The 27,461-nt window shown below is 41.6% G+C and overlaps 1 protein-coding gene and 1 long non-coding RNA gene across 3 annotated transcripts in view; both read right to left on the bottom strand.

The window, feature by feature from the left end:
- The window catches only part of LOC309349509, a 362,599-nt gene that overhangs the window by 218,423 nt on the left and 116,715 nt on the right, over nucleotides 1-27,461 (bottom strand). The window lies entirely within an intron of this gene.
- Nucleotides 507-26,248, bottom strand: ASIC5 (acid sensing ion channel subunit family member 5). 2 transcript variants are annotated; one of them, XM_081875370.1, is made up of 10 exons: nucleotides 25,929-26,248; nucleotides 20,197-20,503; nucleotides 19,381-19,612; nucleotides 18,044-18,166; nucleotides 17,448-17,597; nucleotides 16,363-16,510; nucleotides 14,580-14,636; nucleotides 7,791-7,959; nucleotides 4,727-4,818; nucleotides 507-1,648 (listed from the first exon to the last, which is right to left on the bottom strand). In XM_081875370.1, exons 2-10 carry the CDS (start codon nucleotides 20,346-20,348, stop codon nucleotides 1,458-1,460), a joined length of 1,314 nt encoding a protein of 437 aa, XP_081731496.1. In that variant the 5' UTR covers nucleotides 20,349-20,503; nucleotides 25,929-26,248; the 3' UTR covers nucleotides 507-1,457. The 2 variants fall into 2 exon arrangements, with proteins under 2 accessions (XP_081731496.1, XP_081731495.1); XM_081875369.1 differs by lacking the exon at nucleotides 25,929-26,248 and adding an exon at nucleotides 21,030-22,443.

Genomic DNA, 27,461 nt, shown 5'->3' with positions numbered 1-27,461 from the left:
TTTTCAAGGATTTGCTGTCTGCAGTGCAAGGCAGAATGGGAAAACTGAAGCATTAAAGCTGGCTATAATGCTGCAATGCAACTCTAAAATATGGAAGGACTTTCTTTCCGGAGTAGAACACCTGCTTTGCATGCAGAAGGACCCAGGTCCAATCCCTGGTGTCTCCAGGTAGAGCTAGGAACAGCTCCTGCCTGAATCCCTGGAGAGAGCTGCAGCCGCCAGTGTGGACAAGACTGCGTTATATGGACAAAAGGTCTGACTCAATATAAGGCTTCTAAGGAAAGGCAGGAGGAGGAAAAGGCAGCAGGTGGAGATGCCTGAGATCCTATATCTCTATGGAAGCATGAGCACATAGCATTTAGCAGTGACAGAGTGATTTAGTGAGTCTCCTTCTGTGTAGACTCATGACCTTCACCCAACAGCGAGCATTATTGGTCTGCAGTTTGCTATGCTAGTCCAACTTGACTTTTGCATGCGAAAATTAGCAGACTACCCCAAATGAAGCAGAATTCACAGTGAATTATAATTTCAGTTTGCACCTTTATCAGGTTCATTAGTACAGTCTTGCATCATCAAATACACACTCCTGTGCCAATCATGCTCACATGTGCATATGCCTATTATGTGTTCAGCTGTACATCTAATAATCATGAATTTACTACATGACTACATCTCATGCCCATCTTGACTACTGAATGAGAAGGAACTTCCTTACCGAAGGATGGAGGTAGAGGCATCCTTTTGAACACCCGCTAGCCTTTAAGTGGCAGGATACATGGAAGCTGTGTCATGCGCTTTAGCTGTACAATTGCCCTCCTGATAAATACATCTTCAGAAATAAAAATGGCCATTTCAAGAACTCCTATCAACATGGGCATGCTCAGATGCCTTCATTTGAGACGAGAACCAAGGTAATTCATATTGAATCCATGACCTCCATCAGTCTTGTCTTGGCCAATTTTGGCTCTTCAGTTGAGAAATTGCTGGAAAGGAGCAGGGCAGGTGGGGAAGGAAGCTACCACCCAGAGGGATAGCAATGGTGGAGGACCTTTCCAAGCTTAGGAGAATTCTAGGACACCCCACCCCACTCAGTTTCCTAGGAAAGTTATCCAATAAAACTTAGAGAGAGTGAACCAATTATAAGTTGGGATGGGGGAATGTCATTTTGTGCACTCCAATGAGAATTAGGCACACCTACATCCCACTGACATAAATGTGGACTAATGTGAATTCTATTGTACACGAGGAAATTCTGTGTTCTCCGTGATGGTGCAGACTACCAGGATAAGCAAGCCCTGCATTCATAAATACTTGCCTTCCCTAATATCTGTTTTCTGGACTTGCATCAGAGAAATAAGTATGAACTGAATACTGTTTTATCTTGCATTATTTTCAGAAGGAAATGCCATTTACTGAAAAGAAAATTTCACCTTCTTCCATTCCCTTTCTGCAAGCCCTTAACATTCTTGTATTCTTCTTTTGTGTGTTTGTGCATTCTGATCTGTTGTATTCCAGTTGGGCACTTCTGGTGCTTTCAGTAGAAGAAAGACACACATCCAACAGAAGTTGGTGAAAATATATTCCACAACCTCTATGATCGTAATCATACTGGCTCCACAAAACAAACCAAGTTGGCCACCAACATCAGCTGTAATGAAAGAAACAGAGAGATTGGTCCAGCAATTCTGTGCCTCTATATTCTATCGGCATTAGTATGATTTAATTCTATCTAAATGTCTTCAGGATTGGGATGCTAGCCTTCAGTCTTGAAATTACTGACACACTGAGTGAAAGCCAACTGTGGCTGCCCTCTAATGAAATGGACTTATGTCATCACAATGGGACTTCCCCTTCCTATCCTCCCTCCTGTAACCCCAACATGCCCCCCAAATATGCTCCAGAACATTCCAGAAAGCATTTGGATGGAGGGCCAGAGAGCAAGGGGAAGTCCCTTGCTGAAACAGAAATGTACTTGCACAATGTTGAATAAGATCCATTTCAAAACTCAATAAATTTTGTGCTTCAGATACAAAATACTCACCAGAACGACCACTTCCGTTATGCAACCCTGTTGAAATCTATTAATAACTTCTACAGGTTTCTGTGGGTCCAAAGTGAAACTAAAATACTATACACACTTACCTATTGAACATAGTGGAAATTACTTCTAAATACAGTGGTGCCTCGCAAGACAAAATTAATTCGTTCCGCAAGTCTCTTCGTCTTGCGAGTTTTTCGTCTTGCGATGCACGGTTTTCCATAGGAATGCATTGAAAATCAATTAATGCGTTCCTATGGAAACCGCCTTCCCCCGACCTCTTCTGGCGGGCGGCATTTTAAAATCGCCCGGGACAGCGGAGGACTTCTCCGCTGTCCGGGCGATTTAAAAGCCCCTGGGAAGGCAAGCAGGGGGGACAAAGACTTTTGCCCCCCGCCTGCCTTCAGAAGAGGTCCAGGACAGGCTTCGCGGACCTCTCCGCAAGCAGCGGGAGCGCTCCTTGCGGAGAGTTGCCAGCGTGCCCAGGCTTCGCGGCCCCGCCGCCCGGCTTCGGGACATCGTTCCGATGCCAGGCGGCAGGGGGAGGCTTTCTCGCCCCGCCGCCCGGCATCGGGACGATGCCCCGAAGCCGGGCGGCGGGGGGAGGCTTTCCCGCCCCGAAGCCGGGTGGCGGGGGGAGGCGTTCCCGCCCCGCCGCTCGGCTTCGGGACATCGTTCCGATGCCGGGCGGCAGGGGGAGACTTTCCCGCCCCGCCGCTCGGCTTCGGGACATCGTTCCGATGCCGGGCGGCGGGGGGAGACTTTCCCGCCCTGCCGCTCGGCTTCGGGACATCGTTCCGATGCCGGGCGGCGGGGGGAGGCGTTCCCGCCTCGCCGCCCGGCATCGGGGCATCCTTCCGAAGCCCGGCGGCGGGAGGAGGTGTCCCCGCCCCGCCGCCAGGCTTCGGAGGAGGTCCGAGGACAGCGGGGAAGACGAGCTGCGCTTCCCCACTGTCCCGGAGATTTCCCTATGGGCTGTCGTCTTGCGAAGCAAGCCCATAGGGAAATTCGTCTTGCGAAGCGCCTCCAAAACGGAAAACCCTTTCGTCTAGCGGGTTTTCCGTCTTGCGAGGCGTTCGTCTTGCGGGGCACCACTGTAAATATTATTGTGCTGTAACCTAGTGTAATACAAGACTTGATTCTTCTGTTAGCAAACAAATAGAAACATATTACCGTATTTTTCGCTCCATAGGGCGCACCTGACCATAGGGTGCACCTAGTTTTTAGAGGAGGAAAATACGGGAAAAAATATTCTGAATAAAATGTTGCATTAAAATATTTAAAGCAGCAAAGCAGGTGGCTCCTGTCCGCTTTGCTGCTTTAAATCAAGCCTCAGAGGAGGGTAGGAAGGGGAACCATGGCTTATCTAAGTCCAGTTAATAATGCTGAGCCTGACTTATGGCCATCGAGATTAGCCTGGCCGTCTCAGTGGAAATCTGGGGAGGCTGAAGTGGACTTTCCAGTGGTCAAAGTGTGGTTGTGTCTTCCTGCCTGGCATCTATTTCCTGCCGTCTTTCCTCCCTGCATGCCCGCTTCGAAGGAAGGAAGCGGAGCCATGGATCCTCTGCTCGCAACTGCAGTGGATTCCCTCCACTTTGAAGCAGCAAAGTGGGAGAGGAGCTGCTTACACGAGTGTAAGCTGCTCCCCTCCCACTTTGCTGCTTCAAAGGGAGCCCAGTAGGAGGGAATCCGCTGCAGCCGCAAGCAGTGGAGAATCCATGGTCCCTTTCCTTCCCTCCTCCGTGAGTGCTTTGAAGCAGGAAAGTGGGAGGGGAGCAGCTTACACTCGTGTAAGCAGCTCCTCTCCCACTTTCCTGCTTCAAAGCAATCATGGAGGAGGGAATCCGCAGCAGCCGTCAGCAGCGGAGGATCCATGGTCCCCTTCCTTTCCTCCTCCGTAGTTGCTTTGAAGCAGGAAAGTGGGAGAGGAGCTGCTTACACGAGTGTAAGCTGCTCCCCTCCCACATTGCCGCTTCAAAGGGAGCCCGGGAGGAGGGAATCTGCTGCAGCTTCCCCCACCTCCCGCAGAACTCGCATGCTCTTTAAAGGGGCTGCGCGGCTTCTCCTGGCTTTTCTGGGAGGTGGGGGGATTCCCCCACCTTGTAGAAAAGCCCGCAGGAGCCGCGCAGCCTTTAAAGAGGGTGCTGCTCTTGGGGGCTTTTCCCCGAGGAGGGAGAAGGGACTGATGCGGCCAGTCAGTCCCTTCTCCCTCCTGGGGAAAAGCCCGCAAGAGCACACGAAGCTTGTGTGCGGCTCTTGGGGGCTTTTCCCGCCTGCCTCCCCCCCTGCATTCGCTCCATAGGATGCACACACATTTTCCCTTGCTATTTAGGAGGGGAAAAGTGCGTCCTATGGTGCGAAAAATACTGTATATAGAAATACTGGGTGATATTCAACTGTTTTTTACTCAGAGTAGACCCACTGAAATTAATGACCCTAACTTAGTAATGTTTATTGATTCTATTCTTAGTAAAAAAAAAATACTACCCACTATATACTGCCCACTGTTGAATACCATCCGCTGGTAAAGATAGTTATATCTCATGATCCAAATAATGCTAATTAAGAAAACAGTGATAGTGTGATGCAGCATAGAAGTAATTATGTCAACAACTACTTCATTATTGTGATCACACAGAAATGTAGGGTTTTTGTTGTTGTTGTTTTAAGTGCATTTGGGTCACTTACCAAGTAGCTCAGATACACTCAATGCCTTCTGCTGCCGGGTCATTTTGTAATTCAAATCATGATATCTAATGTCAATATATACAAGGTTACGCCTATGGATAATAAAGGCACACTTTTATTATGCAATTGTATTGCTATTTATTATCATCATGATGATCAATCTAGCCATCACCATCTGCAGAAAATACTATTCATGCTTTAAACAAAGTAACAATAATCCAAAATCGTGGGGAGGTGGAGAGAACATAGAATTTGATTCTTCAGCACACTCAAGAGTGTTTTCACATATTATAAAGTCAGCCTAAACAGTTCTTATGAGCCCCTGTGTCTTCTCATAAGAAATACCTCAGTGGGAAGAAGGGTAACTTCCAACAGGAAGCAGGCAACTCTTATGCATAGAACAGATTATCCAGGTAGGCAGGAAGACTGAATAATGTCCTTGGGTTTTTTTAGCACAAATCTACAGGTTTTAAAAAAATAAATATGAATCTAAAAATATAATGTTTGGATATGACAAACAGATAAATGCCTGGGAACATGAATGTTTCATTTAGGTACATGTGCCAAAGAGATACGGTCAGCAGAAACTCTGGGCTGCGTGTACACTTAGTCGCAACCCTCATTGGTTGCAGGAAAATGTACTAAAATTCCTAGGATCACTAGATAACAATGAAAAATGACACCATTGAAATAGTAAGTATTTACTTACTCAGTTCAAATGATTGCTGATGACCAGCTTTGAGTGCTTCACCTTGACCTAGCTATTTCTTAAATTTTGAGCTAATAGTTTTCTTTTTTTATGAACGTTTAGTTGAACCATTAAATTTTGTTTAATAAATCAGTGTTAGGCAATCCTAGCTCTAAAAATGAAGGCTCAACTCACTCCTTTCTTCAAGGACCTTCTCCATTTTAAACCTGTTGCATTATAATTACCATAATGACCCTGCTAATGGATCCCACAGTCTGGGCTTCCTGAGGTAACTGAGGCAATACCACAATACATATTTGGAATAGGGCTGTAAATAGTTGAAACTACCTTTTAAAGTTTCTGAAAAATCAATGGATGACTATTAGTTAATTTATGATGTTAAACTCATTAATATGTTTGTTTGATCCTGACTGGTTAATCACTTGGGAACAGAAACATTTCCCCGTAATTTGTCATGCTTCAGTGACTAATTGCTAGATAGTACCCCATTTGTGAACAGTAATCAAATGTCAGAAGGAGTAAAATTAAAATGTTGTTATGAAGACACCATCGCACAGGGTGGGGAAGATCCATAGCATTTCTAACTTTCATTAAAACAGCTGCAATTTTGATCAGTGGAAAAAAGACAGTCACAGAACCAAGAAATTACACAAAACAAATGAAATGCCGTGAAAATCCCTGAAAGGAGAAGTAATCGACTATAGAGTTAAGCTAAATAACAAAAATCAAAAAGTTTAAGGAAAAAATTAACCTAGAATTCTAGGCATTTCATTTGTTTTGTGCAATTTTGATCAGAGCAGTGGCAATGGGGGGGGGGCATTCCTCTAGTCCCACCCGCTGCCAAGTAGAGCTAATAGTAGATTAGAAAATGTCACAGGAGGAACAGAGTTAAGAACTTTCCCCCAAGCCATAGCCTCCTCCAGCTCCATTAAATTAACATTAGGGGGAAATGTGAGATCTAAGCACAGATCTACTGTAGTTTGGTCTTCACAAGATTAATATAACATAATCATTAATAAAACTGCTTTTAGTGTTGATAAAATCAGAGACCTTTCCAGTGATGAAGAAGATAAACTAAGGAGTCCTCATCTATAGAAGAGTGAACTTTAAAATTTATATTGGATTATAAACATTTTTAAAGAGGCTGCGATTTATAAGCTTATGTTACCATAAATCTATTAGGTTTTTTCAAAGGTGCCTCTGTGTTTTTGCTGTTGCAGGGCAACATAACTACCCTTGCAGAAGTGATATTTTTTTTGCTTTTGTGGGGGGTGGGGATATTGGGTGAAGAGATCAGAGATCCCTGACTCAAAACGTTTTTAAAAATTACTGCTATATGTTTTACTTTTGGGAGATTTTCTTGTTTTATATTGTACTATATTGTAGTTTTGTATTATATTGTACACACAGGTCCTGCTTTCCAAACACAATGTGTTGCCTGGAAATCATTTGTTAGGCAAGCATTCACATAACGAGTCCACAATTTCCAAAGATTCCTATGGGAGCATTTCTAATCTGGATTTTTTTTTCTGATCTCTCCCCTGCTTTTTCAATGGGTTCTTTCTGTAATGGCTGCAGGCAACCAGCAAAAGAAAGGCAAAGAAAAAACAATTGTCCTGCTGTCTGATCTTGCTTGCTCCCTACTTGTCACCAACCAGCAAAGCATAAACAAGCAAGGAAGAAAAGAAGTAGGCAAACTCTGGCTGTTCAGATATCTGAATCTGTGGTGTGTATAGCAAGGTTTGGGCATAATTATTTATGTTTGGATAAGTGAATTTTCATATAGCGAAAAGGCAGATAGTAGGACTTGCATACCTTGTAGTTCTCCCAGTTTATTGTTTAAAGGTAAAGGGATCCCTGACCATTAGGGCCAGTCATGGACGACTCGGGTTGCGGCGCTCACCTCGCTTTACTGGCCGAGGGAACCGACATTTGTCTGCAGACAGTTTTTCTGGGTCATGTGGCCAGCATGACTGAAGACATATTCAAGAGATGTTGAACCCAAAGAATTATTATAATTCAAAGGCTTCTATTTTATTATTTATTTCATATATCTATATACTGCTTAATACTAAAGCAGCAGTTCGAAAGCACGTCAAGTGCAAGTAGATAAATAGGTACCGCTCCAACAGAAAGTTAAACAGCATTTCTGTGTGCTGTTCTGTGAAGCGGCTTAGTCATGCTGGCCACATGACCCAGAAAAACTGTCTGCAGACAAATGTCGGTTCCCTCGGCCAGTAAAGCGAGGTGAGCGCCGCAACCCGAGTCGTCCATGACTGGCCCTAATTGGTTAATAAAGGTTGCTCTTGTGTAAAACACATTTCTTGACAGCATGACAATGAAGAAGAAAAGTACCTGATATATTCTGGACGTTTCTTCAGCTTTGTAGAAAGAAATTTCAAAGCCTTTTCACTTTCGAAAGTTGAATAGGAAATAGTGGTTGGATAATCTGTTTCCTCACAAGGCACAGGGCAAGTGGAATTATGTGTTCCTGCTGTACACAATCCTGCGAGCTCAATTTTATCTAAAATGGGAACCAATTTCAAACATAAATGCCCACTCTAGGCGACTTTCATGTTCACCACCAACTGCAAACAGCCATAGTGAAATCAACAAAAAATAGATTGAGTTTATCATCCCAAGCAAATGAGTTAATAAAGCATAATAAATATTATATTATATTGCAGGATTTGGTGATAATTTGAATCTATGTCAGCAGCCTTGCATTCTTTTTTTTTTTTTTTATAATAATTTTTATTGATTTTACAACATAAAGAAAAAACAAAACAAACATAATGCGACTTCCCCAAACCTCCCCTTCACTGCATCCAAATTTCAAAATTTTTAGCAATTCTTCATCCCATTTTTATATTTAATTCTCTTTAAAAAGAGTTTCTGCTTTATAAATTTCGATTTATAGCTGTAATTCTTAGTGTCCAATCCCCTGACATCTTAACATTCCGAAATTTTACAACAATTTTTAAGATAGATTTTAAATTTTTTCCAGTCCTCCTCCACTGTCTCTTTCTTCTGGTCACGGATTCTGCCGGTCATCTCTGCCAGTCCCATAAATTCAGTCACCTTGGTCTGCCATTCTTCCAGAGTAGGTAATTCTTTAGTCTTCCAATACTTCGCCAAAAGGATTCTTGCTGCTGTTGTTGCGTACATAAAAAAGGTCCTATCTTTCTTTGGTACCAATTGGCCGACCATGCCCAAGAGAAAAGCCTCCGGTTTCTTTACAAATGTCCACTTAAGGATTTTCTTAATTTCATTATAGATCATTTCCCAGTAGGCCTTAATCTTTGGGCAGGTCCACCAAAGGTGATAAAAAGTTCCTTCACATTCATTACACTTCCAACAGTTGTTATTGGGCAAATGATATATCTTTGCAAGCTTGACTGGGGTCATGTACCACCTATAGATCATTTTCATTATGTTCTCTTTCAGGGCACTACATGCCGTAAATTTAATACCTGTGGTCCATAACTGCTCCCAGTCAGCAAACATAATATCATGACCAATATCTTGTGCCCACTTAATCATGGCTGATTTAACCGTTTCATCTTGTGTGTTCCATTTTAGCAGCAGATTATACATTCTAGACAAATTCTTAGTATTGGGTTCTAACAATTCTGTTTCTAACTTTGACCTCTCCTTCTGAAATCCTAGTTTTCTGTCCTGCTTAAAAGTTTCATTAATCTGGTAATAATGTAGCCAGTCTCGGACTTTAGGTTTCAATTTCTCAAAACTCTGTAATTTCAACTTTTCACCATCATATTCTATAATTTCACAATATTTTGGCCAGTCTGTATCCATGTTCAATCTTTTTACCGCCTTAGCTTCCATTGGTGACAGCCACCTGGGGGTTTTACTTTCAAACAAATCTTTATATCGATTCCATACATTATACAATGCTTTCCTAATAATATGATTTTTAAAATTTCTGTGTACCTTTACCTTGTCATACCATAAATATGCATGCCAACCAAAACTATTATCATAACCTTCCAAGTCCAGAATATCTGTATTCTCAAGAAGTAGCCATGGTTTCAGCCAGCAAAAAGCTGCTGCTTCATAATAAAGTTTTAAGTCCGGCAGGGCAAAGCCCCCTCTATCCTTTGCATCAGTCAAAATCTTGAATTTAATTCTGGGTTTTTTGCCCTGCCAGACAAATTTAGATATATCTTTCTGCCACTTCTTGAAACAGTCCATCTTATCTAAAATTTGCAATGTCTGGAACAAAAACAACAATCTCGGCAATACATTCATCTTAATTACAGCAATTCGGCCTAACAAGGAAAGTCTCAATCTTGACCATATATCGAAATCTTTCTTCACTTCAGCCCAGCATTTCTCATAATTATCTTTAAATAGATTCACATTTTTAGATGTTAAGTTCACCCCCAGATATTTTACCTTTTTAGTAATTTCCAAACCCGTTTCTCTTTGAAAACTATCTTTTTCCCCCACCGTGAGATTTTTTTCCAACACCTTTGTCTTGTGTTTATTCAATTTAAAACCTGCTACCTGACCAAATATTTCAATAAGTTCCAAAACTCTTTTTGTGCTAGTTTCTGGCTGTTGTAGTGTCAAAACTAGGTCATCTGCAAATGCTCTTAGCTTATAATGTTTAGTTCCGACCTGTATACCTTTAACCAGCTGGTCTCTTCTAATCATGTTAAGGAAAACCTCCAGTACCGATATAAACAATAGAGGGGAAATTGGGCATCCCTGTCGTGTCCCTTTCTCTATTGGAATTTCATCCATAACCATACCATTTACAATAAGTTTGGCCTTTTGCTCAGAATAAATTGCACTTATACCATTTTCAAAGTTCTTGCCTACCCCCATTCCTTGGAGATTCCTCTTCATAAAACTCCAACAAATATTGTCAAAGGCTTTCTCTGCATCCACAAAAATCAAAACAGCTTTTCTATTTATGTCAGTTTCCAAAAGTTCTAGAATATCTATAATATTCCTCACATTGTCTGACAAATGCCTGCCTGGTAGAAAGCCTGTTTGGTCCCTGTGAATCTCCTCTAACAGCACTTTTTTGAATCTTTTTGCTAGAATGTCTGCAAAAATTTTATAATCCACATTCAAAAGTGATATAGGGCGGTAATTCTTGACTTGATGTTTCTCAGTTTCTGTCTTTGGTATAAGTGAGATGAATGCTTCCTTCCACGATTCGGGGGCCTTTTTCCCCTCCAAAATTTGGTTGCAGACTTCTTTCAGTGGTTGTATTAACCAATCCTTCAATACTTTATAATATCTCGCAGTTAATCCATCTGGTCCTGGTGATTTTCCCAGCTTCATATCCTGGATGGCACTCTCTATTTCTTGGTCTGTAATTTTCTCGTTTAAACTCCTTCTGTTGTTTTCAGAGATTTTTGATAGTCCGTATTTTCCAATAAATTCTTCTATCTCCTGTTCATTTTTTGGCCCTTGTTTGTATAATTTCTTAAAGAAACTTTGAAAACAATTACTTATCTCATTTGGTTTATTAATAGACTTCCCATCTACTTCGAGTGATGTCACTGTGTTCAATTTTTGTCTCTTTTTCAGTTGCCAAGACAGTAGCTTCCCACATTTATCTGCAGATTCAAAAGTCTTTTGTCTCATTTGTTTAATTTTCCATTCTATTTCCTGGTTCGTCAATTCCATATATTGTGTCTGATAGAATTTTATTTCTCTTAATATCTCCTGGGATTTAGGCTTAGATCTCAATTTCTTCTCCCCTTCTTTTATTAGATTCCAAATTTTCTCTTTCTTCTCATTCTGCTTTTTCCTCTTTATTGAATTCTGTTGTATTAGGAAGCCACGCATCACGGCTTTACTTGCGTCCCAAATGATTCTTTTTTCTGTGTCTGATCTCAAATTGATCTCAAAGTAGTCTTTAAGTGTTTCTTGGGCCTTTTTGCAAATTTCCCCATCTCCAAAGAGAGTGTCATTCATTCTCCATCTAAAGGTTCCAGCTGATGTCAGTTTCATTTCCATCTTGACAGCATTATGGTCAGAGCAGGTCTTTGGGCAGATTTCTGTTTTTTTAACCTTTGATGCCAGATTACTAGAAATCCATATTTGATCAATTCTAGTCCATGTCATTTTTGCTTCAGAGAAAAAGGTCCCCTCCCTTTCCAGAGGGTTCCTAGTTCTCCAAATATCGATCAGATCCATAGTGTCAGTCAGGTCAAAAAAAGTCTTTGGTAGTCTTCCGTCATTAGATATTGTTTGTCTTTGGGCCTTATCCATGTTTGTAGAGACGACTCCATTCATGTCACCCATCATTATAATTTTAAAGTCCAAAAAGTCCATTAAAGTCTCATGCAACTTCTTAAAGAATTCAGCCTTCCCCTCATTTGGTGCATAAACTCCGACAATCAATATTTTTTCTCCATAAATTTGGATTTCCACTGCCAGGTATCTTCCTTGGTCATCCTTAAAGATCAATTTTGGTTCAAATTTTTCCTTGACATAAATCACAACTCCTCTTTTCTTGACTCTATCTGATGATATAAATTCTTGTCCTAATCTCTTGTTTGTTAAAAGTTTTCTATGTATCCTGGCAATGTGAGTTTCTTGTAAACAGATTACGTCTAGATGTTCCTTCTTTAATAAATGAAATACTTGGCCCCTTTTTCGAGGGTGGTTCAAACCATTGCAGTTCCAGCTGAAGAGTTGCAGAGACATTTTGATTACTGGGTAGACCTTCCACCGACTGCACCAAGTTGTTGTTCCTCCTCGGTCGGTGCTCGGTTCAGTCCAAATGATAGATTTGAGATGTCCGGTACTTCCTCCTCGCTGACAGTTCCTTTCTGAAGATCCTCTTGATTTCTTTCCAAAAAGATCTCTTTATCCTGGTTTGTTTTTATTTTAATTTTCTTCCCTTTGTAGCTAAAGGACAGCCCTTGTGGAAATTCCCACCTAAATGGGATGTTATTCTTCTTAAGTAGATCAACTAGTTCTTTAAATTGAGATCTAACCTCCAAAAAGTATTTAGGAATATCCTTAAAGATTTGAATCTGAGAATTTTTAATGACCAAGGCCTTCTGGAAATGTAGGTTCAATATTTTGTCTCTTTGTTCCTTTGATCCTAAGGTAATTAAACAATCTCTTGGCTTCTTCCCTTGCTTCCTGCCAATCCGAAAGGCTGAGGTTATCATAAATTCATCTTCCTCTCCATCTAGCTCATCATTCCAGAAGTCTTGAAATTTGTCTGTAAGGAATTCCCCGAGCTTGTCCTCTTCCTCTTCTGGAACCAGTCTTAATTTCAGATTCTTACTTTTCCTTTCCAGTTCTAGTAGGGCTAATGCTGAATCATGTTCATGTACTTTTTTTACAATAGGCGCAAACTTTCCTTTGGTTTCTTCAGCAGTGGACCTAGCACTCTCAGCTATTTTCCTTGTTTCCGTAGATTCTTGAACCAAACGGTTTATAGAATCTGTATTAGATGAAATTGTTGTTGTATTCAGGTCTAGTCTTGTTGTCAACTCCGTCAATTTCTTTGAGTTCTCTGTAGACTGTTTAGTGAGTTCTGCAGATTGCTTGGTGAGTACTTCTAGTGACTGATTTATTTTAAGCAGGGCCTGTGTCATTGACTCCATTGATGCTGCTGTTATTTTTTCTTGTGCAGCTGCTGCTCCTGATAAGGAGCCTCTTTTTTGAGCTTGTTTTTGAGCCTGCTTTGTTTTACTTCTTGTTGAAATCTCTTCTGGCGGGTTGCTCATAACTCAAGGTCATTCACACAGGAAAGTTGCAAGTGGAAAATCCCACTGGATACTCCGTAATGTAGCTAAAGCCCTCTAGAGGAGGAAATTGTAACCATCCAAAGGCACCCAGAACAAAGAAACAGAAAGTCCAAAGGCAAAAGTCCCATTAAAAGTCTTTAGTTTGTAGCACTTTACTGTTAAAATTGTAATCCACCAAAGTCCCGAGTATGTTTCAAAATAAGTCTTATTTTGTAGCCGCTGTCCTTTGACAGCTCACTTGACAGTTCCTTTTTTCAGGCGATCGCTGCTCCGGCAGCCTGACCAGAAGTATCAGCAGCAGAGGTTTTTTATACCTTATCCCTTTCTTTTGCAGGTTAAGTTAATTCTGTTTCCTCCCCCCCTTCTCCTGCACTACAGGGGGGAGATCCTTTCGATGTCTGGTTTAATAAGAGTTAAGAGGAAAGTCCGTTTAATCACAGCTCAGTCTTTCATTGCTCCGTTAATCATGCAGATCCGGGAGGCTGACTTCCTTAATTTTTGCCTTCCCGTTTTCAGCCCAATCTTCTAGATTTTTAAGTCCCGTTTTTAATTTTGCGTTCTTACTCACGGGTATTGTTGTTGCCAATCTTTAGTTTCAGAAAGGAATCGGCGCTCTCCGTTAATGGCGACGCGGCTTCACTCCGTAAGCTGGGTAGCGATCCTCAGCACCGCGCTCACCCCGATGCCGCTCCGGAGCCTTTAAAAAGGCTCTTTCACGATGCCGGGGGGCGCAAAGGTGCCCACCGAATCTCCTTGCTCACAGGCTTCAGCGCCTGTGATTTTAGGGGTCCCCCGCTTGCCGTAGCGGGTAAGACCCGAACTTACGGAGCAGTCCTGCCTCGGAGCTCGAGGCTAGGACCGCCATCAAACGCTGGCGCCGACCGGAAGTCAGCAGCCTTGCATTCTAAGTCGCAGAAAGATGGTAGTGTGTGATTTCCCACTAAAAATAGGTGCCTGTATTTTACACTGAATTTCTTCAGCATTTGGAACTTATGAAATCAAACCAAAACTGTACAGATGATTGGAAGAGTACATTTAGAATGTTATTTATGGTTTGTCTAAACACAACTTTCAGCTGAGATCATTTAAAGTATTCTGAGAAAAATCAAGTCCTCTCCTTTCCCTAATAAACTGTTGCAGAGGCTAGCCATTGCAGAGGCTAGCCTTGCTTCCCATCAGCAGAATATCCCAGGCTATGGGATTTCCCCCTAAGCCTCACTATCCTGGTGCAAATGATGCTTTTGTGTGACTGGGATTCCACAGGTTGATAAACATGTGAGACATGCCCCCACCCCCACTGTCCAGCTGGTTGCCAGTTGCAGACGTAATCACTGTGACATGGCCCTGTCTGGTACCTATGAAGCAGGCTCTAGTATTTGACTTTGGCTTTACTTACACAGTTCAGGAGAAACACAATTGTAAAATTTGTCCAAGTCACATTCTGTGCCATTTCCTTTTCAACAGGTGTGAAGAAGAGGGAGTGGGGAAGGAGAGAAAAACACAAAGACAAAGGTATCAAAACACACATTTGAATCCATCTGTTTGGTAAACCAATAATAACCACTAAGCAAGTGACCCCAGCAAGTAAAGCAAAGAATTCGATACCTGTATGTATCAACCTGAAGCTCATGTAGAAACACTGATAGCACCTGAGCTGAGGATGGGCAATCTTTTTGCTATTTGAGGCTGCATTAATTTTACCCTGGCTTTTGACACCTGAGAAATATATCTTTAGTACCCATCCTCTTAGCAATTTTAATGTTGTGTTTTTATATGGCTGTATCTCACCCTGAACACCTTTGGGCAGGTAAGAAATGCAATTCATCATCATATCATCATCATGACATCATCTGATGGTAGTATGTTAGGGACTGGATACGCAGAGCTGAACCTCTGGTGGGCAGGCTAGCTCCTTGATTCACCTATTGCCAACTCATTTTCTCTCTGTTCCACAGGAGGACTGCTTGGGCAGAGACAGATCATTCTTGCTGAGAGCTTTTGAAAATAAGGTGAGGGGTACATGAGAGCTATATTTACCCTTAGGCTGCAGGTGGCCTGTTTCTATCCTAATGGTTTCATTATTCAGCTGTCATTTATGCACAAGGTGATTCCTTAAGCAATTAAGGACTTATCTTTGAAACTAAGCTGTCTGAGACTACATTTCAATCCCTCCTCCTTATGCCGAGCAGCACTGATTGCTTCTGCTGGTTCAGCTGTCCTTCCTCTGGCCACCACTGATGGAGTGATACTTTTGTCACTCTGCCAGTGCAGAACATGCACCCTTTGAACATTTGGGTGGGTGAAAGGCATGCTGGTGGTATTCCTGCTAGCAGAGCCTGCCAGAAAGCCTCCAAATGGGCCATTCCAACTGCAGGGATGAAACTGAGCTGGCTCTGGATCCACTGGATCCCAAGCTGCTCTCCCAGCTGATACTAGCTGGCATTGGTCCTAATCTTGGCCTGGATCTGCAGTAACCTGAAGCTGATACAGGGATTGGGCCTGATCTGCCTGCCCTTTTGCCTTCTGCTACCATCGCCATGAGCAGCCAGGCTGTGGATGTGGCAGTACCTCCACCGCTCTGCAGAGGCTCAGAGGCAGCAGGAAAAAGTTTGGGATGCTCTGCCTGCACAGAAAGTAATCCATAAAGACTCTCCAGCAATGTCATATGCTTGCATGCTGTGCAACGGGAGCAGGGATAGGAGCACTAAGCCCCACCTCCCATTGCCCTACAAGTCAGGAAGGGTGAAAGGGTGAACTGGGGAATTCTTTCTCCTTGTACTGTTAGGAACCCTGCACAAGAAGGGTCCCAAATTGTGTGAGGAGCTGCCATGAGTCACTTCAGACCTTTGCTTTTTTTCACCCTCCCTGCTTGTGCATAGGTTTTACTAGTGAGCAGATAGCTCAAAATTGGCTAAAGGCAGTCCTTTTTTTCTGGGGGGATGCATACCCCTAAACATTTTGGGAATCTTTGTACTTTTGTCCATTTACTGTATTTATTTTTCCCGATTAAACTATAAAATGGTGATTTTATTGAGTCAAAATGAGAGTATCCCTAAACATTTTTAAAGAAAAAAAGCAGTGGCTTAGAGGCATCCCCCCAAGCTGTTATCCGCACACTCTTGTTGGATTTCTTTGAACACTGCAAACAAATAAAGCAACTTATACCTGCCCAGTTATACCTGGGAGCATGAACGGTAAGCATCCACACTGGTTTTGAATATGGCGTGCCTTGCATTCTTGTAGGCATCCGTAGGTGCTATAGAGCTTGTGGTGCTGAAGTTTGATGTTTGGCTTGCATTCTCCCCAAGGGTATTCTTGAATAATTGTCTTGAATGACAGAAATGGCACGACATACGTTATATACATTGCTACTGTCAAGTTTTAATTGAACAAAAACCACCTCCATTCCCACCTCCACACATACACAGTTTGCTGCAAAAGATTTGTTGTTGTTGTTGTTGGACCAGACCAAACTGAATTAAATTAAAAAACTTGGTAGTAAACTTGATTGTTGTTCTGCAGGGCTGCCCCCAGAGGACAGCCTGACTGGCCCCAGCTAGCTTCAATTTCTCCTGATTCAAGATGGATGCTCAGTGTGCAACTGAATGGGTAAGATTTTCTGGGTAGGAAGCTCTACGTATACATTGGAGTTTGAACATAGAACTGAGCTGGAGTACTATATCAAATTAAGTTTTTACTCTGCTTTTTTATCCTTCCTGTGTGCCTTGTCATTTTAAAGTCTTGCTTATATTTTAAAGTTGTCAATCATTAGGGGTTAATTGCTTTGATTGATTTTTAATATTGTATTTTAATATTCAGTCTCAGTCTCAGTCAGTTTTATTGCACATAGCCAAAGGCTGCCGCAATGTACACAGAATTATTTGACAATTAAAAGAAAATATATATTTTAATATTGTTAAATATTGTTATTATCAATAATGATGATTGCATATGCAGTTTATTGGACTTTAAAGTGGCTAGCCATACTGTGGTATCTCGGGTTACATACGCTTCAGGTTACATACACTTCAGGTTACAGACTCCGCTAACCCAGAAATAGTACCTCGGGTTAAGAACTTTGCTTCAGGATGAGAACAGAAATCTCACAGCGGTGGTGTGGTGGAAGCAAGAGGCCCCATTAGCTAAAGTGGTGCTTCAGGTTAAGAACAGTTTCAGGTTAAGAACGGACCTCCGGAACGAATTAAGTACTTAACTCGAGGTACCACTGTATTTCCATTTCTCTGTGTCTTACTCTAATGCTTACCTTCACCTGTTGGATTGCAGCATGAGCATGCATTCCTACTGGGGTTGATATACCTAAACCATCAAATCGGGGAGGTGCTTTAGGTGAGTGGATAGCAAATGTGATGCCAACATCAACAAAACCAAGAGCAGGGTCGTCGGTGAACTCTGCCTAGGACACAAGGCATTGAAGGGTTACAGTAAAATTACAGAGGATAATTTTCAGATCACTGTCACACTGAACTGCGAATTGCCTTGGCAAAAAATTATCTACTACCATAATTAACATTAAGAGAAAAATAAGAGCATATATGCAGCATCTCCGTTTTGTAATCCACGATGCATCACCATATCACTTATCATCTGACTCTACATCAGATTTCACACCAATTCAAAATCTGTCAACTCAAATTCAGTTTCAGGATGCAGATTATATTCTAGGGATTTCATAAATTTTACTTATGAAATTTGACTTTGTGGGAAACTTCAATCATGTATGTATTACTATTTTTTTGCTTTGTTTTCAAAGAACTTGTACCATTAAAGTGACCCACATGCCCTGTCCTTTATCATCAAGGTTTTGCGGTTGCATTGTAGAAACATTTTGAATATCTCTACCTGTTTGACATCGAAAAGCAAACTCAAGCCCCTTCCAGAGGCACTCACTCTTCTTTTTGCTGGAATGTTAATGTGATTAAAGGTGAAGCAGTTTCCATATTCAGTGAAGACATGTTCAAAGTTCTTCCATGAAGAAAGTTAAAGAAAATAAGAAATTGAATTAGCTCACCAAATATTAAGTATGTTCACAGAGAACTGTAGCTATAGATTTGGATTTATTTTGGATGAAAATGTGAAGTGAAACCCATTTAACCTCTTGGCTGCACTTCCTCATGGTTCCTAGGGTCGTACCTGAGGTAAAAGCTGGCCTTACCAAAAGGTGAGGCAGAATGAGGAGGATGTCCCAGGCATCTGATTTAGGGTGTCATGAAGGAACATAAAACTGTTATTTATTTATTTATTATCATTGTATTTTTTACTGCCAGGTGGGGGAAGGAAGTCTATACCATATTTTCAGCCTCAGGTAACAAGCATTTTGATTGGTGGCCTGGGAACTATTTATAATTTTGCCCAAAGCAACAAAATGCCTCAGAGCAGTGTCTGTCAAAAGTTTATTTATTCCATTTACTATTGAAAAGATCTGAAAGAGATTTACACGAACAATAAGTACAATGCCCAGCAAATGATTCACAAAATACACAAACAGTATCCGCTTTTTGGTTTTTGTTTTACATAAAACCAGAGGGCATTACAGTGCAGAATAATATAGAATTTCAAAGTACACAATATATATATATACAACCATGCATACACTCTCACTCACCAGCTGTTTCACACAACCAATACAACAATTCACTATCTCAAACATTACCTTTGTCAACCATGCATACTCGAGAATATTACAACCTACAGGTTGTATGACATATACTTGTCTCAGCACTGACAGAACATTTGGAAAAGTGTATGATGAATTCCTCCCAAAGAAACAAAACAATGAAGAATTCTGAGTGCCTTATTCCCACTTTCAGACCAGATCAAGTCATTCAGAATTTTAAAACATGGGATGAAATTCATAGGTGTAGACTTTCTGAAGCATCCTTTTGATTTTTGTCACATTAAGCTTTATCAAGCCTTAGACAAGCAATTACAGACCTATTTTCTGGTCTTTGAGGCGCACAATTGGTGGATGTCCACTGAGGAAATAAAATTTGTATCATAATAATAGCTCCCAACAAAACGTATGCGATCTAGTCCTTTGTACATACATGCAGTCTCCTCTCCATATGAAAGTGATACATTCCAGATCACTAGATTGTGATCACTAGATTGTAAGTTTCCATACTCACATGCCCTCACAATGTCTATATTACCTCTGATAATAGAAACAAAAATATTACCTCTGGATAACACGGCTCTCCAAAATATTCACAATCCAACAATGTACTGTTGTTGAGATAGAAACCATTATTCCTTGTGAATTCTTTGATGCTGAAATTTTGATTCCCCTGAAGGAAGTCTTTTATCTCTTGGCCAAATGTTTCTCTAGTATCGAACAAATGTAGCACTCCCGACACTATGCTCCACAGGAAGAAAATGGCGCTCAGGTTAGCTACTGCTTGGGTTTGGAACCTGTGAGCATAAACCATAAAAGCAGGGTTAAGCCTGAATTCCAAGGGATAATTCCAAAGCAGCTCTTAAAACTTTTAAAAGAAACAGAGTAAGGAGCCCAAGTCAGGTATTTGGTCATAGCATTGCATTTTATGGAAGACCTATGTATATTATATATACCTTAATAGAAAATCTAGCAGAAGGATAGAAATTAAGGGGAAATTCAATGTAATTTGCATTTTAAGGTGGGCTTATTTAATTTGCACCTTCCAACACAACATGTGAACCAACACACATAGAGTCTTCCAAATTCACACTTTTCTGAATTTTGCAATGCAGTTCTCCAGCCAACTAAAGTGTACAAAAATGAATATATTAAAGTGTATCAGTGAAAATAACATACAGAAATGCATATAAAATTGTATATTAAAAGGTGTATAGAGGAAGAATTTTTCATGAATTTTTCAATAGAACTTAAAAAAAGAAGAAGAAAATCTTCACAAACTCATGTAGAAAATTGGGCTGAAGATGGGAAGAATGAGAAACTGAGAGGAACCAAAATTAACACATTTGCCCATTCCTACTGGAAGTAAACGGTGCCTTACCTGTTCAGATTACAAAACGTTACAGCAGGAAACTCTATGTTTTCCACATACTGAACTACCACCGATGTTGTTGTGGGCCAGCTGAAATAATTGGCGAAACGACTGCCGATTTGCCAGGCAACCAAACAAATGGAGCCCACGACTACTGTCATCCACAGTGCCTTACGGCTCTTGCTCCTTGTACGAACAATATTGTGCACTCCATGGAATGAGGTGGAAGTTGCAAATTCATAATCATACTTCTTCCTTTCTTCCAGAGACGGCAGTGGTTTTCTGGTTAAATAGAGCCTGGCTTTTTCCAACAATCCTTAACATTTGACAAGAAGAAAAATTATTGGCACATAGGTTCCCTACAAAACCAAATGAAAAGGATGCTTCAAGGTGGATCCGAATGGCAGGGAAAAGCCATAATGTAGCACTTCCAGATTTAATTCATTTGTTACAGAGGTTTACATATCTAGAATATGCCTCTAAGCATTGAGATAAAATATCGGTTAAAGCAGTAATGACAAATATTAGCATTTATTACTCAAAATTTTACAGGAAGTAGCACTAACAGACATTTCCCCTATTTTAATGTATAGTGCCTTGCTTCACTGTTTACTTCTAGACCAAGTACAGCACAGCGTCTTACTAGATGTTACTGCGAAATGGTAAGTGTGCCTAGGATTGCAGTCATTATCTACTGATAAAGTATGCTCAAAAGATTCATAAACTCATGCCTCTTTTCATAAGAAAAGTATTTGTATCTGCAGAAAATCTAAATTATCACACCCCCAAAGAATACCACCTAGACAAGGATGCATAGCATTGTAGTAGCTACTGTTACATACCTCTGTCATGAAATCCACTTAATTTCCTAAGCTTCTCCATTGGGCATATATTATTTGAAAATGAAAATTCAGCTATAGAAGACTGGCAGTTAATAGCTCATATAAAACGAGGAAAGGGGTGGGGATTACATTTTATACACATCAAGAGGCAATTCACATGCCTCTGTTGCTATACTCATAGCATTTTTTAAAGTGAGCAACAGGATTCAACACAGATAACGTATGGCAGGCTAGATAAAAGTGGAGAATTCCTGGAATTTAAAAATAATTGAGTCGGTTAATTTTCCAAAGTAGCAGGATGCAGAGGGTTTATATAAAAGTGGGGACTTTTGAGCAACCAATGGGATTTTTGACTTTCCTCTCCCTCTTTAAATAACATAGAATGGAATTGTATGAACTGTGCTGCACATGCTGGCAGACATCTGTGAACACAGAGTTTGTAGCTGCTGAAAATTAGCTAGCATGGTCATAGAGATGCCTGTCATTTAGAGGATATTATAAATAGATGATATCAGACCTTTAGCTGAAGAAACAACATCTATTTATAATATCCTCTAAATGCCAGTTTTGGATGCCACGCTACCCTGTGTATGGGGGTGGGAGAATGGGAGAGGAATCTTTGTCAGAAAATTATTGGCACAGTACTTGAACCTCTTCCATAACTTTATCTATCAATTAGGATAAAAAAATAATAAAGAAAGCACAATAAAATGTTATCTGTCGGTGGCACATTACCCCTGCATGCCTCAATTCAAACTCAGTCCAAAGTAGATAGTATTGCTCAAGCAGGGGTTGACAGATTGCTTCACATTTTCATCTTTGGTGGGACTCTCGAAAAACTTGTTAATAATATAATTAAATGTTGTAATTGGGTGGAAATTTGATTAAGGTACTTGGTAGGATCGTAGTCCTCAAAGTTACCTTGGAGAATGAGATCTAATGAGTTTAACATTTGTTACTTATCTTGAAAAAATTGTATTTAATGGGTCCATAGTGCTTCTCTTTTAGTTACTCTCTGAAAAATCCACCTATTTCCAGAAAGCAAATCAAGAATTAAAGTTTATTTCCATGGCTAACACTAGAGGGTGCACAGCACCGATGCACTGACAAACCAGATCTCTCTTCTGCTAATAGAGGCAAGGAACTCAGCAAAATAATTTATTGATAGAACTGATTTATTCAGCAAATGCTTCATTCTACTGAACAGCTTCATTAGTATTTGTGAAATGCTTTACACTGATGCCCAGACATCAGTAGCCTCATTACTGCCTCTCTTCACCTAATGTGTTGCGAAAGAGTCTCCTTGCTATTTAGCAAGATGATATAGATGACTGCTGGGTTGCATCAGAATTGCATGCAGTTTTGTTCTTTAGCAATCTTAACCAAGTACAAAATGCAAAGTGATAACCGGTCCTCTATAACTACGGTATTCAGGGATCTTTCTGTTTCAAGGGAGTAAAATATGAAGCCAAGTTCAAGAGAAATATCTCTGGAGAGAATTCTGGGCCACGTGAAGTCGCAAAGGATGCCCTCCCAGGTTGCAGGCTTGAAGTCATGTCACGTACATATATTTTTTAAGCTAGAGTACTATTTTAAAAAAACACACCCTCCCCTGCTGCCTTTCTTTGCTACAAACTAGTTTGCAGTTTGTTAAACCTTGAACTCTATTCCTCCCACTGAGAATGAGTATCTGATTGGATTATTAATATTGCATAACTGCTATCCGTATTTGCTTAACCTTGAGTAAATGGATCTCCCATTTACTTAAAGCAGACTATTAATTACAAATGGAGGTTAAACGTAAAGGGCACCGTGTCTGCGGAAATTACAAAATGCTCAGGGAACATAGGAAGCATTTAAACTTAACCACAGAGTAGATATATATATATAGATAGATAGATAGATAGATAGATATAGATATTAATATTTTTATGACGTAACATAACTCAAAATAGTCCATGCTGACTATCCAGATTTGATAATGGATTTGTCTAAATAGCCCATGAGAGACCCTGATAAATACCCACAATTTAATGTTATTAATTTCTTTCTTTTCTTTTTTTTTTTAAAATATAATCAAAAGGTAAGTGGAAGTGTACAAATTAAAGGATTAGTATGAGTTGCAAAAATGCAATTTTCACTGCGGTCAAGAAGTTGCCGGGATGCATAATAGTAAATTGCTCCAACAAGTGTTGATAGCAGATGGAGGCCTTTTAAGTTTTATCACCAGAGTATTCCTCCCTGGAATAGTATGGCTAATTTCGCACATACCAAGCAGAAGGATGAAGAATAGAAAATGAGTACCAGATGTTTCTACCTAATGGGAAACTGAAAGAAAAAGGTATGTTGCAGAAGTAAACTAATATGTGGCTGTGAAAATGAATTTCTGATAACGGAGGCTCTGTTCATGGGACGCATCCAGTATGACTGTATTGCACCCAGTGGCCGTACTTTAATCAAAATTCTGCCTCCTGGGCCTGTGTCCATGTCCACACATTCAAGTGTCAGTTCTGATCAAAACTGTATGTGCATTTATACCTGTATGCATGTAGGCTTGACAGCATCTTTAGGCACCCCCCAAAAGAGGTGCTGTTGTCATCCTAAAATATACTCAGAACCTGAGGATGAAGAGACATGCAAAGCACTATAATTGGATAAAGCTAAGGAGAAAAGAAAGGTGAACAGGACAATCAGTTGAGGCACATCCAATGGAGTACTATGTACCTTTATATGTAAATTATTGTCACCAAGAGGCTCAGCCATCTAAGAACTTGACAAAAGGGCCAAATTATCCCTTCAGTTTTCCCTAATCCCACACCATTCTATTCAGTCCGTGTGCGCTGAGTCATACTGAAGTGCCTCAGTTGATTGTCACATTCCCCTTCCCCTCCCCTTCCCTCCCCTTCCCCTTCCCCTTCCCCTTCCCCTTCCCCTTCCCCTCCCTTCCCTTCCCCTTTCCCTTTCCCTTCCCTTCCCTTCCCTTCCCTTCCCCTTCCCTTCCCCTTCCCCTTCCCCTTCCCCTTCCCCTTCCCCTTCCCCTTCCCCTTCCCTCCCCTCCCCTCCCCTCCCCTTCCCCTTCCCCTTCCCCTTCCCCTTCCCCTTCCCTTCCCTTCCCTTCCCTTCCCTTCCCTTCCCTTCCCTTCCCTTCCCTTCCTTTCCCTTTCCTTTCCTTTCCTTTCCTTTCCTTTCCAAATCAGAATGGCTTGCTGAAGCATATCCTTTCACACTTGCACAATTCCAATATTCTTAGGACGGCCATCTCATCTTCCACATTTGCCAACATAGTGCAGCTATAGGCTCCAAACTGCTAAAGATGGACTGAAGCATGAATTTCTAAAGTAGAAATTAGATGGAAATTACATCCTATTCTGCCCACCCATCCGAGAATGATTGCTTCAGATATAAAATTGCTGAATACTGTTCAAAACATTTGGGGCTGGCAGTCAAACCCCTGCCCCACACACATAGGTTGCCGCAGCTCTCCAAACAGCTCTACAGCGTCCATGATCAATCTGAAGCCCTGCGCATGGACAGCGGCGGAGCAAGCCGATCTGGTGCCTGGGCGGTGTGAGCTGGGGCAGGACACTCCATGGGGCCTCCAAGGAGCCTGCCTCCTCCTCCCACTCAGCCGCCCTACAGCTGAGGGGGAGGCAGCGGGCAGACCATTTGGGGCAGTGCAGAGCCTGTGGGCGCCGAAGCCATCGCGTCACTCCCAGGAGAGATGCGTGGCTCGAGCACACTGCATTCCCCGCGGTGAGTGCCGCCCAGCATTTTGTCACCCTCCTCAGCAGTGACACCTGGGAAAAACCACCCCCCACCACACACCCCTTTCTCTGCCAGTGCACATGGATCCTTCTGGAAAGGGGGCTACTGAGACACCCAATAATAATCACTCCCAGCCCTAAGTACTATGGGATGTGGACTTGCTTTGCAGGGGATCTTGCCCAGTGGACCCCCAAGATACATGGAGAAAGGTAAGGGGCTGCTAGTTGTTGGGATCTCCTGCAACCACTAGGCACCATTGTCATCCTCCTGCTTGTTTGCCTTGCAGACATACAGCTATGGAGATGGAGGAGGAGGAGGGTTTTTTTCTTTTAAACCATTTCTGACATTTATAGTACTATTCTAGGCATATCTATGCAGAATTAGCCCTACTGAGTCCAGGAGGACTTATAGGTAAGCATATATAGAATTGCTGCCTAAATTGTTTTCTGATAAGATAATGCTTCAACTGCCTTGATTAAAATGTACTAGGAGTTTTTACATTTCCCTAACACAGAGCTAGCATGTCTGCTATTGGTTTGACTAGAACGAGGCTCCCTTCTCCATTTTCTACTTAATGAACTGGTCAGACAAGAATGTTTGTTTTGGTTGGATGTCATCAGAAACCGTGTGACATACACAGACCATCCAATCAAGCATTGCCACGTTCAGAGGCTGAGCAAACTGGACCTCAGCTCAGGGCCCACATTGCAAGGGGTGACCCAGAGCCAGCTGTTTGCTTTCTGCTATGATGCAATCGCAGTCACTACCAGTAAGAGGAGGAGAAGTAAGCTGCTTTCTAGCTCATAGAAACTTTTCATTTTTCATCACGCCCTATCGGGAGTTGTGGTGTGAGTGAACAAGTAATGAAAGACGGAGCATGTTCTGGATACCTCAGATGAGGGTAAAACTACACATCCTATGCAGTTTTAAGAATCTTTGTGAAATGTTCTCTCCAATTGCTGAGGCTGACAATGGATGGGAGCAGGCAGGGGGCAGAGGATATTTCAAAGCCCTTTCCCTCTTGTTCAGCTTAACCCCTGGAAATCGCCCTTCAAGCTGCTCTAACCTCCTTGGGAGAAAAATATATCTGTAGTCCAATACTATTTTTCTAGAAAAAGAGGTGCGGGAACTCACTATGAACTCCTCCCTTGTTCGCTTATAATGGCATTGGTGTTCACCTGAGAGGCGCTGGAACTGAGTTCTGGCGACTTCTGGCTGGGAAAAAAATGCCCTGCTGAAGTCATGTCTTTTCTCCAGCAGGGGTAAAATCAGTCGGGTGTGGCAATATTCAGAGGAAAAATCAGAGAGGGTTACAAATCCCCCCCCCCAAAAAAAAATCAGAGCCATATAAACACAGCCTCAGGCTGCACGGTCTTCCCAAGGAATCATGATTCATCCCAAGTTATTTAGTAAACATATGCAGAGCAAAGCCAAATGAACACAGTGAGAGCAAACAGGATGTACCCAGATAGGAAGCAAGGCTACAGCAAGGCTGGGATGCTAAGCCAGGAAGTGACCTTGGTAGAGGGACTTGAAGCTACTGAACAGGAAGAGGCCTGTGCCCATGACATAACCCTTTTGTCTTCACAGCAGACAGGGAGATGTTCCATCTCCCTCTGCCCTGATATTCAAGGTTGCAAAGTCCACAGTCCAGGGTATGACATCTCAGCAGCTACAAGGCTGGACCTAGCTCCACTCCGGCAGGTCAAACTGTTGTTTGGCTCCAGTGCCATGTTTTCTGTTTGGCAGCTTGATGCCTCTTCCTCTAACAGTCTCTCCGTGTAGTGTGAAGCAGACAGACCCACACCCACCCACACCCCAAAATTGTGTGAAAGCGCAAGTACAAAATTATAAAATCAAATTCTCGCCCATTAAACCATAACATGCAGCCGGATTAACCAGATGGACTTTTCCTTTCTGGCTGGTAGAAAGTAAAGCACTATAGAAGCACTCAGCTTCTGGAGCCTGCCATTCCCTCCTCTCCTCTTGTCTTGCATTTGGTCTAAAAGTTCAATCCCCCAAGGCAAAGGATTCTCCTGAAATAATAATGGAATATCCTGGAAAAATAAAGGAGACTCCTACAGAAAAGCCACCTATTTGGATGAAATTGGAGTCCGTAATTGGAACTGCTGAAACGGAAGAGTACTCTAGCTATGACAACTGCATTTACTGGTTATCGAAGGAAGAGAGGTTTGTATTCCTGCTTGCGTTTGGTGTGTGTGTGCTACCACCTTTCAGCTTGTTAGTTTTCTGGGGGGTTGCTGCCTGTGTAAGGGAACGTGGTTTGGAAAGTTAGCAGGGTGCTTTCAAGGGACGGTGTGAGCACAGTGTCGCTTTTGCAGCAGTGTTTAAAAGCCGCAGACAATATTGGAGTAAAACCCAATTTTTGAAAGTTTGCAAATATAAGCTGCACTTTAACTGTTCACGGACAGAATTTGGAAAAAAGGTGCATCTTATATTCAGGCCAGTACAGTATTTTATGTTTTGTCCCCCCCCCCCATCAAATGGTATTCTGTATTCTATTTTCTTGAATAATTGTTTCATATAGAACTGATTATTTTAAAATAAGGTTACTAAGAAAAGGAATGTTCTATCATTGGGATTATACTCATCTTTCCCTTTTTTATATGACTATGTTGTATACCAAAGATACAACAGAAGCAGAGT

This window comes from Podarcis erhardii (assembly GCF_964252035.2).
Source record: "Podarcis erhardii genome assembly, chromosome: 9".
Taxonomy (NCBI): Eukaryota; Metazoa; Chordata; class Lepidosauria; order Squamata; family Lacertidae; genus Podarcis; species Podarcis erhardii.
Note: the sequence above shows the minus strand (reverse complement) of the source record. Positions and strands in the feature narration are given on the sequence as shown.